General features: G+C 40.0%; 1 protein-coding gene across 1 annotated transcript in view; it reads left to right on the top strand.

Moving 5' to 3' along the window:
- The first annotated feature begins 7,413 nt into the window (after positions 1-7,413).
- LOC140658458 (potassium voltage-gated channel subfamily KQT member 1-like) overlaps positions 7,414-12,118 on the top strand; it is a 523,061-nt gene continuing 518,356 nt past the window's right edge. The window contains exon 1 of the mRNA XM_072876915.1: positions 7,414-7,796. Coding sequence (XP_072733016.1) covers positions 7,414-7,796 — 383 coding nt within the window. The remainder of the gene's footprint in view (positions 7,797-12,118) is intronic.

The raw sequence follows: 12,118 nt of genomic DNA, 5'->3' as shown, positions 1-12,118 counted from the left end.
GCTGTTGACCCACCAGAACTCATAAAAATGAGAACAAAACTCAGAAATAAAGATTCTGAACATTCTGGTGGTTTGTGTGAGGACAAATGGATGGATAGATTCATTCCTACCACCACGTTTCTTCTTTCAAGTATAAGGAATATCAAATCTAGCCTAGAAATAATACGCTGGTCTAAGGGTAATTAATATCTAAGGTCTTTAAGGTAATTAATAACTAAGGTCTTTTGTGAAATAAGGAGGACAGTGTTGACTTAGAAATAGATGTTTTACTTAACTTGGTGACATCCAAGAGAAATTGCACAAATGCAAAGGGTTAACAATGATTAAAAATCATTCTTTCTGTTGCCCGTCTCTCCTCATCCTGAACCATATAGCAATTATAAATTTGGCAAGATAAAGAGGTAAAAGATATAATCTTAGGAGGCATTTGCTCTTCTCATATCTTCATAATGTAAGGATTTATCTGCTCTTTGTAACCAGTGACCTCTAAAGTTTTTAAGTCTGCTTTGGAAATGTTCCCTTAAAAGACAAGTTGTTCGTACTGCTAGTCCAAGGGGAGACACGTGACATTTTGTTCCTGGGTTTCATCTTGGTGGGTGAAAAGCTTAACAGTTTGTATCTGCTCTTCCTGGACAGAGACCTTGTAAGGCATTGTGCACCGCTACCATAGGTGCCCCAGCTGGCCTTTGAATGGATTTATTGTTACTAAATTTGATTGAAAGCTAAGTGGAACAGGCAGTTGCCTGTTGTGGCTGATTGTGGGGGGCAGGGAGCAGGCTGTCTGATACTGCCTGAAGAGATGGGGGGGTCTCCCCTGATCGGAATGGCTCATGTCCATCTTCTGCCTGACCTCTCTGACAAAGTGATGATTTCACACATAGCCCTGACTGACCACCAGATAGCACCAATTCAAAGAACAAGTCTTCAGAATTTCCATTTCAGTTTTTAGTATTCATAAATGGTGCTATGTTTAGAAATAACGAGTCACACAAAACATTTAAGCATTTTACAGGGTCAACATTTGGGAGCACTGTTCTCCTTTACGCACAGTGCTGCTACCTGTGCTGTCCCATGCTGTCTTTATACCCCGTTCACACACACATTTCTTTGCATCAGAGATGCTTCCCATAGTGACATTCAGCATCCCACAAAGGCACCCACCTTGTCTAAGGACACACTAGCCCATAGCTCTTTAATGATGTAAATCACTGATTTGAGAGTAAATAGAAATAAGGAGGGAGCTTGCAAGTGTTAGTCCAGATGCTGGCCCACTTTCCCAAGCAACCTAACCTGAAGAACCATTTTGGAAACAGGAATTCCCTTCTTTTACCAGGACTAACCGAAGAAAACCTTATACATGCACCTTGCTCGCTTGCGGGGGGCGTGATCTGGGAGCTCCTATGCACATCAAACGCTTTGTACATTTCTGTGGGAGTTTAACACGATTAAGGTTCCCTCTTAGTTAACCGCTGGTGGCTATATGTAATTTTCAGAGCGTGAGGGGCTGGGGAGGGGAGGTGGGGGCTCGCTGGGCGGGATCTCTTTGCACTCTCCAGGGTGCTGAATCCAGTGCACGCCGTTGAGCGTGCTCTGGAAGGGAATAAATCAAAGTGTGCTTTCAAGCACAAGCCGTTACGCTTTCCCCCTCTTGTCATTCCTACAGGCCAAGGACAGCCACAGGAACCGTGCCTGTGGGCAATACCATTGGGGCTAAACAGTGCTCTTATTATTTCCAGACCGAAAACTGCATCCTTCAAATTAAGGCACTCTTTTTGTCAATGGATACTTTACATGGATATCCTTCTCACCCTTTCCTTTGGGTTGCATCTTCGCCACGTTGTCCAGTGCTTTAGCGTGGGACATTTAATAGCATTATTGTACCTGCCACTGCAGCCAGCACTTCTTCCCTTTTCATTGCACAAAACAGCAGAGTTTGCCTGGATATGGTGATTGGTTGGGGTAACAGAAAAGATGAATGCAACAGAATAAGCAAAAGATGAAATATCGTATCATTGGTTTCAGTTTGGGATTGCTATATGTCTGTTGCCAGTGTTTTTTATTTTAAAAGAGCTAGCTATTTTTCCCTGTCTTTATGGTCAAAGGTTGCTGGACAGCTTTTTAACCAAACAGTCAAAACCAGAATTAGACAGAGACTTCCAAAAAAAAAAAATTCAGTCCATATGCTTGCAATTTTGATGAAATTTCAAAAAATGAAAAGAATGGGTTTGGTGGGGGCACACAAACTGATCTGGAAGTTGCAACTAGTTCTGCCTATAATGATCACGTGAATTAATTAATATTTCCACCAGGTGGATAGAATTTATTTAATTAGAGTCAGCGTAACAACCATGTTTTAAAGTATAAGATCTAGCTTAGTTTATAGGAGACTGACATTTTCTTCACATCACAGCTGTTACTAATTTCAGGCATTTCTTGAGGAAATTGTATTTTCTGTCCAGTAACACATTTTCTTTTCAGTTTGAACAGAGAGAAAAAATCTGCATGACTGAAGGAGTCAATCTGAATTTCCTACAGCAGTTCCTTCATGGAATTGAGAGATTTACAGAATTGTTAGATGCTACTCTGGGTCAAGCAGTCAACCTTGTAGACTATCTATATTAATACTAAAATAATGGATCAGTGCCTACAAGCATAAAAGGCAATTAGCACTTCAGCTCATTCCCCATGTAATAAAATGCTACAATATATTTTACATGTCAAGCTTTTGGGAGTGAGTGGAAGCCCAGTGTCATAATCTGCTATCCAATATCAGAGTACACAAGTCCTGATAATCTTAATTTATCTTCAGCATGTCCTTGCAAAGAAGAATAATGATATTCACAGTGTACGTTACATGGATTGCAAAATGCTCTACAGGCAACTGAACTATAACATGTTTGCAAGAAAGGTATTACCACATCTTCAGCCTGCAGCTCAAAAAAAAAGTGCAGAGAGTACTGTTAGTGTGAACTTGGGGCTCAAGCCTATACCCTCTTCCAAGATCCCTAATTACCCACAGTAAGCTTTGGTTTACAGTCCCTTGTAAGACCGTTGGGTCACCAGGCTGGGAAGCTCAAGCAGGAAGCAGGGATTGGCATTTTGCCCCTTACAGGCAGCCTGGACACAACCAGTTCAAGCCACATAGCATGGTGAATTTGTTCCCCAGCATGATTATTACTAAAAAAAGATTCTGTAGCTAAGCCAGAACGGTACATGGCACTCAGCAGGGTCTAACCTTTAGGCACCCGGTTTTGGAAGTGGAATTCACAAACCCAAAGTGATGTTAGAGCGCTCTTAGAGCACTGTATGCAGAAAGCTTATGTCCTAAGAATGGAATTTGAAATGAACAGAGGAGCACGGGAATGTTTCTCAAGTCTCATCCGTTATTTACCATCCAAAATCTTTTTAGCATGTGGGTTCCATATTATTCCTTTATGTTTCTTGCAGGACTGATTAACGCTTTTTGTCTAAAATACAACCCCTGGAGGAGACAGTGATGGTGCTATCAATGGAAAATGGGTTTGGTCCTGTTTTTAGGGTAGTCTCCTGAGAAGTGTCTCTGTCAAAAAGGGTTCAAATCTGCATCTGAAAACCAGACATTTCCCTGTGCCTCCCTATTCTGATCTTTTGGTTATAAATTATCATGCTTGCTGTGCCTAGTGCTAAATACAGTGCTGTCACTGTGGGGTAGATATGCTCTGAGCATGTGGGCTGCATCAGGCACATCAAGATTAAACATGAGATGAGGAGTGAGCCCAGTCATAAAAGCCACACTTCTGTATATATACAGTTGCAGGGCGTTATATACATATATGATTTTACCAGTGACATTAGACATTCCTGAAATCATGCATTTCCTTTTCACGTAAGTCATAAATTAGTTAGGTGACTAATTGCCTTTTGAGGGTTAGACCCAATGATGTGATATACTACACTGGGGGGTGTGTGTGTGAAGGAATGAGCTCATGACTTCCACAGTTCAGTCTAATAAAATCTTAACAATAAATCATTATCTTTTCCTTGATGAAGAAATAGGAGTCAAGATGCTATGGGTTCTGTTTCTGCAGTGGTTTCAGACCTGCTGCTATTATGTTGCATTTCTATGTTGCAATAAAGCTGGGTATACTTTTTCCTCAAAGTAAACTGATTTTAAACCTTAGAATATCGAAGATAATTATTGCTAAATTTTTTCAGAAATGCTTTTTTCCTACATACTTCAGCTAGTTATTTAGAGCTTGAACAATTTTATATTGAGGAGAGGTCAGAGGTGAGAACAGACAACAATTTTTGCATTTAGGAAAATACTGTCTGGAAAAGCTAATACAGCAGAGAAGGTATTAATTGATGCAGAAGGCATTTCAAGGAAGAAGCATGAGCAAAATCCTGGAGAAGGAGTTCTATGGCCCCAGCCAGGTATTATTCCTTCTCAATGGTTCACCTACAGCACTATCTGGAATACTGTATTCAATTCTGTGTACAGTGTAAACAGAGGGTCACACAGCATCCAAGGACAATGTTCTGGAGGGGCTGATTTTTAGAGAATTAAAAATGTAGGGCTGATCAGACTATATTTATCAGAGAAATAAAGGAACTAAGAGCAATTTTTTTCAATGGTGTGGAAATGTAACTGGGAAAATACAAAAGTAACTTTCTGGGATAATCTTTCCAAGGAATGAGAGGTCTCAGCCCCATGAACAACTATGATAAAAGTTGAAGACCATATAAAATGGCAACATTCCCCCACTGCCAGAACAAAAGATGAAATGGTTACCTCTGTTTCCTTCTCGGCCACATGACTGTGGAAAAGTGGGAAACAACTCATGTTCAGAATGCTGGCATTTCAGACAATAGTCTATTTTCTGTTACAAAAAGGAGAAAAAGAGAGAAATAGTAGTATTGACTTTCTCCTGCCTGATTAGAAAGTTCAACAATAAAATTATTAATTTGATGCTGGAATGGTTATGTTTGGGATTCTCTTCGTCCCCAAATTAGTAAAAAAAAAAAAAAGAGCAGTAGTTCAGAAAGGCAAGAACAATAGAGAACTCTGATTTTCCATTGCTTAGTGTAACATAATGAAGTGCTGCTTTTGGTTTTGCCAAAACTTTGATGGAAAAAACCAAACAACTGAAGCTGCCTGTTTAGACTTATTCAATATGAAAGCCTGCTGCAGACCCTCCAGCTAGCTACAAGCAACACCTAATTCAAATTTTTAAAAGATGTGAAGTAAGGAAATGCCACTCTTAACCCATTGCAATTAAGTGTATGCAGATAGGAAAAGGACTGTGAGAGAAAGGGGGACGATCCTCAGCAAAATGAAGCTGTTGCTTGTGATTGCTGGTTTTGACAACAGGAAGAAGCACAAGTAACTCCTCTCTGAAATCGTCAAAACTGTTCCCCAGTTCTTTTTCTGCCTTTTGCAAGGGCAGCCATATAAGGCAGATAAAAGGGAGGGACCCTGCCTTACTCAGGGTGGGACTTGATAATCTGGGGGCAGAGTCAGGCAGCAGCTCCTTTCCCTGCACCTATCCAGGGAGTCTGCTGTATGGAGCTGAGGGAGCAGCAAAGAGAAGGAGAAGGACATGCCACAAGAGAAAGTAGGTACTGTTTGCCAGCTGGTTTCAGGTTTTTCTGTGCTTTATGTCTGACTGTGTAGGACCCCCTGTTTTGATTAAGCAGGCTAGCAAATGTGTTTCAGGTGGCTTTGTTTGCAGCTGCTGTGTAGCCAACTTTGGCTGCAAGCACTTGTTTAGGTAGCCTCAGCACCCTAAAAAGAATGATATGGAGGGAGTGTACTTCTGGCAGGTGTTTCTTATGTTCTTTTTGTAGATTGGCTTGGATGAAGGGCTTTGTGTTTTAACTTTATTGTTTGGTCCCTGTAGCTTTTCAGTCTTAAGAGAACTGATGAGGAAAAGGAAGTATTTCTCTATCTGCTATAGGACTAATGTAGAAATCCATCAGTCCACCCTACCATGACCGGTGGTAAGAAATGAGCGCATTGTAACAAGTCCACTACTCCATGTAAATATGTTGTGGAATAACTTCGAGGGCTCTGTTCAGATGTACTACAATGGTAGTTCATCTGCTGCACATGAGGATCTTTAAGCAACACCAAAAAATAAGCTTTATTTAGAAAGAGGGGGTAAAGGCTGAAATTCTCTCTCTCTAAATTACTCTATTCTGCTGAGGCTAAAATAACTCAAAATGTGGGTGTGAGTCTCTTCTGACAGAGGAGCAGTCAGCTGCAACTCCTAGGCATGTGGGATTTATATTGCGGACAAGACAGTACATTACAATATGACATTACAGAGATAATTTAGACAATTAAAATCAGCAGTGCTTTGAAGTTAAAGTCACCTCTCATGATACTTTTAATATTCTCATATTTTCATAATGTTTTCATATTTTCATTTTAGCTAAGCATTTTAAATAAGGAAGCTTTTCATGGTAGTGTGTAAGAAATGAGGCAGTACAAAAAATGCACTTCAGAAAGACAGCTGCTCTCAGTCTCACAGAATAATTAATATTGCTGCCAAGTACCTGTGTATTAGCAGCAATTTAAGTCTGCCCCATTAAATATATATTTCATGGCAGAAATATAAGAGCCTTATTTTCTATTCTATTTTCTCTAGGTCCTTGCTTGAGAGCAGCAAAAATTAAATGGCTTGAAGAAAATCAAGAATGAGGCCAGGGGTCTTTGATCTTCTCCCTTGTAACAATATTAACCTCCCAGTAACAGTTATCATTAATGGCATCCTCCTTTTTACCCTTGAGAAAAATTGTTCCTGAGTACCGTGGACTGCAAGATCAGATCCCATGAGGTGACTGAAATAATTTATTCAAGTCTTAAAATCTTTCTGTAATATTGACACTCTAGATAAGATGTCTTGAGGTGTAGATGTTGAAGTTCAAAACCTCAGTCTAGTGTGTTTCAGGCAACAGCAAGCTTATAAATTCCAGGAAACTTTCACAGTTCCACCTCTAATCAGGACACTTCAAGAACTGCTCAGCTTAAAATAATATAATAGGATCAGCTCTCAAGACAACTATGCTGCTGTACTAGTGTTGTACTATTTAAATAGTTTTAGGCTTCCTTCTTAACAAATATAACTTTGAATCATAATTTTCTTCCTTCCTCCAGAAGTCTTAACCTCTTTCCTTTCCCAGCCTCCTGTTACTTCTGGTGTCTAGCATGTGTCATTGTCTAATACATTTTTCTGATTTCATTTCAGAGCCTGTGAGTGACAGCAGGTGACAGGCTGACAGCTCACACTTGTCACAGAGAAGCTCTGTGATAACAGCAGAAAGTCATCCTCTCAGCTGCTGGAGAACACCCTGGGCAGGAAGGACATACAACACCTTCTTCATAATTTTAAATATTGATCAGGGTTAGTAATACCTGTGCGTTTTTACAGAATGTCTTCTGACAGTGGAGAAACTGTTGGACACCCGATGTATAACCGCTGTGGCCAAGTTCAAGGCTCTGCTTCCCAGCTTAGCAGTCTGAATGGAAATAGGAAATCTGCAGCATTGCTGGAAGTCAGGGGGAACCTAAGCAATATGCGGTATTCTTCAGTGGCGCTGGATCCAGAAACCCTGGTGAATAATGGATCCGGGATTCCCCGTAACCCTGAGGAAGGCACAAAGGCTGCAGCCTTGACAGAAAGTGAAGTCCGCAGGGCCTGTACAACCGAGTGTTTCCATAGCCATTATTTAACTAAAACTAGTACACAGGGAGACGTCTACAACTTCCTGGAGAGGCCCAGTGGATGGAAGTGTTTTATCTATCATTTTACTGTGTAAGTACCTACATTTTCACATAATCTTTGGTGTAAGAAAAATCTGAAACTGTCCACTTAATCAGCCAGAAATCATAGTACTTGAGCTCCTGGGCTGAAAACCTGTTGCATGAGTAATCCCATTGAAAGCAATGGAGAAGCCAGTTTCTCAAAAGATCAGCCACTATATCCATTAACATTTCCAGAGGAGGGCTTTTTATTCTTCACTTGATATTTGTCTTCAAAGATAGACACTATATATTTGATATTTCTGAGGGGAAGTCCTATATGCTCATGGCAGTTTTTATTGCTGCCTTAGCTGCTTTACATTGTTCCAGCTTCAGACACTGCAGTTTTTAACATGAGACGTGGAAGGTTCAGCTGTGATCAGATACGTCACATTTTTATAAGTCCGTTTTGCTCATGCCGAAGTGCCAAAACAAGTAATTTGTTGGACAAACATATCATAACATCATTAATTTGAATTAATTTACAGTTGTGAACACATGAGTACAAATTTAGCAAAAAGTTTTTCATTATGCCATGTATGTAGTACATGCAAGGAGGAAATTAAGGCTTCCATTTAGCCTTGTAAAACAGTGGTTAATATATTAATACAGCTGCTACTATTTTCTTTGAGATGCTTATGTTATCCGTCAAGTTTAGCAGGACCTCAATTACTATTTTGAATGCTGCTTAAAAGAATCATAATTTGTCATCTTAGCTGTAGAAGGGGTCCAATTGTGCTCTCACTGAGGTAAGAGGAAGTTTTACTGGATATAATGAATGCAAACTGAGCCAAAAGTCCTTGCTTTTATTATAAAATTAGCATATGTCCTGAAGAAATGCAGAGTTTTGAAATTATTCTGTTTGTCTCAGATGAACTTTTCTATGGCCTGACTGCATTTTGGAAAAACTATTATCAGTTACTGCAGTCAGGAACTGCCCAGAGAAAGATACGGTAATTATAAGAATGAATCATAGTGCTTCTATCTGGCATAAAATAGATGGTCTTATTACTATTTGCGTCCTTTCACCCCTCAAAATCATATATGGATTTTTTGATTAATGAAATTTTGCCAAGTAAAAGGATAGGGCCTCTTTCAAGGACTATGCTTATAGTATATAATAATTCCTAAGGCTTAAACAGATGTAATTTGTGTAGATTTAAATATGTGAATAGTCATGATTTAAGCCTATTTGAGGTTAGGATTTATTAATCTTGCTAAAATGCATTTGTTTCATCATCTGTGTTGCTTTTATCTCAGACTAAGGTTGACCTTTAATATGTACTTATATTCTGCAATGGGCATTGAAATAAAAAAACCCACCACACACATGTACCTGCCATACTAGAAAATTGGAGAAAAGATTGGTATTACTAACAAAAAACTCTTCTTTTTTTTAACAGTACAAGGGTTCCTAACTTAAATGAAAGAATATGTAAATTGACCTCTTTTTAAAAGCTTTTTCTTTGAGATTGCTTGAAAGCAAAAATTTTAAACATAGTTTTTGGCCAGGATTTTGTCCTAAGTATATTTGTCCTAATAATTATCCCAATAACTACATGGTGTGTTCACTTATATAACAAGTTGCTGTTTTGGAAAGAACTTACTATATAACATTAAGTATCATCGAAGTTAAACATTGGTAAAGCAATAAAGTGCTAATCTAAAATATAATTAATTTTATAATGAGAACAAGCTGTAATTTAAAAAAAGTTTCCCATGTTATATCTGTGGTTTTGGGGTAAGTTATGTAGAGTTGATCTGATGATGACTATTTTCATAACAAATCCAGTCTTCCAAGTATGTAGCTGATATTTGTGTAGCCTGGGGAGCTGGATGTGCAGCGTCCCTTCATTGTCCTTTAGTCCCTCATATGCCACAAAGACCACATAACTCATGTACCAACTGTGCGAAGTTTCTATCCAAGAGGGACTGGAGTCTGTTCTGATCTGGAGCCAGTTCTGCTAGAAAGAACCTAACTTTCCAGAAAACAGGCAAGGTGAGGGAACAGCAAGTGCTCCAGGAGGTAACCTTCCTCTTGCATTCTGAAATTACCAGGATAGTCTCGTCTCATGTAACATCTGTAGTGTGCCTGATACTTCAAGTTTCTTTTAAGGAAGAAAACTTAAGGAGCTTTATAATGTGTGTTAGAAAAGGGAGTTATTTTTGCCTAATTAAATCTGGAATAACTGTTATTTTAGTGGAGTTATTCCAGGCTAAAATTGTGGTTTCAGAGCAAAATGTTTGAAGGGGTGAGGGGGTTTGCTTGAGAATCCCCCCTCCCAATCCTGAAAACCTTCTCACTTAGGTAATTTTCAGCTTCACTGGAAGTACTGTGAAATACTTAACTCCTGAAATCCCCAAGAACAGCATAGAGGACAAGTTAGAAAGAGGTGAGGGCTTCAGAAACAGCTGTGACATGCAATAGCAATACATTGATCCTAATCAACCAGTTCTTGCAGCTATGTAAGAGCTTCAAGGTATTGAATATCAATATATGTTAGAGTCCAGCTGTTTACCATATGGTCTTCAGCCCAGAAAAAGAAGTGTTCCTGGCTTGAATTTGATTTCTAAACTCAACTATGCACTTGTTTAAATCACACCCACATATGAAGATATTAGCGTACAATCCTCGTATTTTATCTTTTGAATGAGTAGTACAATATATATTGGTGATGAGTTATGTATGGTAATGAAGTTACTTGGCAAATCTACCCATTTAAATCATTTAGTTGTAAGTGGAGCCTTATTCATGTGATGAGTTTACACTTCTGAAACATATATATATGTAATTACAACCAGAATGGCTCAATTATAGTCTAGAGTTCACTTGGCTAAAATATTCTGTTCACGTACATGTGAACTGAGGGGGGGGCGTGTCTGAACTGAACTGAAGCCAGACAGTTTTCCTGATAAGATTATTGACCCCAGTTTAGACACTAGGTAGCAATGATCATAAACCAAAACCAGAATCCAATATCTGTGCTCAAAGTGCTAGAATGTAATTTTGGTGAGGAATGTTACACTGCCAAGTCTTTGCAGGCTACCTTTGCTGTAGGCAAAGGATGGAGATGGTCTGGCTTTTCTGCAGCCTTTGTAGAGGCACAGAACCAGAAGTAAGAAGGTGCAACTCAAGCCTATTGAAAGAGAAGGATCACTGTATGTGCACCCATGTGCGCTCACACATAAAAGGGGCGACTGATAATGGGAGAGCAGTATGGTTTCACTTCTCTTCAGGGAGAAGAGGTAACTGCTTGCTGTCATATGTTAATTCGTTGAGTGTGAGTGATAGAGGCCATCTTGTGTCAGCCTAAGGCTGTGTTTACATCACAGTGGAGCCCTGTGCTGCACAGCTGCACCGGCTCAGATCCCAGCAAAAAACCAACTGAGTTTGCACAGGTTTGCACTGAGGCTAACTGGCCATATATCTCAGCAAGCAAGGTGCATCCATAGTACCTTTCCCCCTCAGATACTTCCTCTTGTTTTTACTCACTGCAGTCCAACCTCCTTGTCCTATCTTTTCTATTTCTCTGGAACATCCAGCAACTTCTAATTTTGGTCTTTTCAGCTGCTGTTGGCTGGGTAGCTGAATTTTTTAGTTAAAAGCCAGAAGCTTAGAGGGAACCTGGGTGGGTAGCACTTGAACTAAGAAGTGAGGAAGCAGAACAAATGGCTACACTGAGTCTGGTGAAACAGGAACAGAGGGAGAACCTGGGACCAAGAGACAGAAGGCTAGATTGGATTGTCATAGAAACTGAGACTGGTGCCAGTGATGCTGAAACTGGAGGGAAAGCAATGCAAGAGCAGGCTAGCTCGAGAACAAAGAGAAACAGACTTAAGCAGGAAGGACAAAGAAACAAGGACTAGCAGCTTTTGGAGATCAGAAGACTGGATAGGCATGAGGAGCTGGAACTGCAGGACAGCTGAAAACGGTCAAGAAACTCAGAGCCACTGGGAGGAAGAAGGGGTAGGAGATGACAGCTGGAAGCTAGGGGAAAGAGGGAGCGTGGAATTCATGACGGGAGAAGGAACCTTTCACCCATAGGCAACTGATTTGAATCTCATCCAAGTCAATAGTGAAGAAGAAGTAATGACTGTGGGGAGATACTAAAGGAGCTGTTGGTCTCAGTCCAGTTCTTAGCAAACGGATGTCAGCATCACCGCTGGAGTTAGCACAGCTGGAAGGCTTGCTGGCAGTCAGTAAAGAAACCACAGGCTGGTTGAAAAGGGAGGCAAGTCTAAGGCAAGAGGGAGGCCCATGAGAGGGACTCTTAGATTGTGTTCTCAGGCCTGCCACTTTCTTGTCGTGTAACACTGCAAAACTTTAAGTGAGAA

The sequence above is a fragment of the Ciconia boyciana genome, chromosome 1, assembly GCF_034638445.1.
Source record: "Ciconia boyciana chromosome 1, ASM3463844v1, whole genome shotgun sequence".
NCBI classification, from domain to species: Eukaryota; Metazoa; Chordata; class Aves; order Ciconiiformes; family Ciconiidae; genus Ciconia; species Ciconia boyciana.
This window is presented reverse-complemented; position numbering and strand designations above follow the sequence as displayed.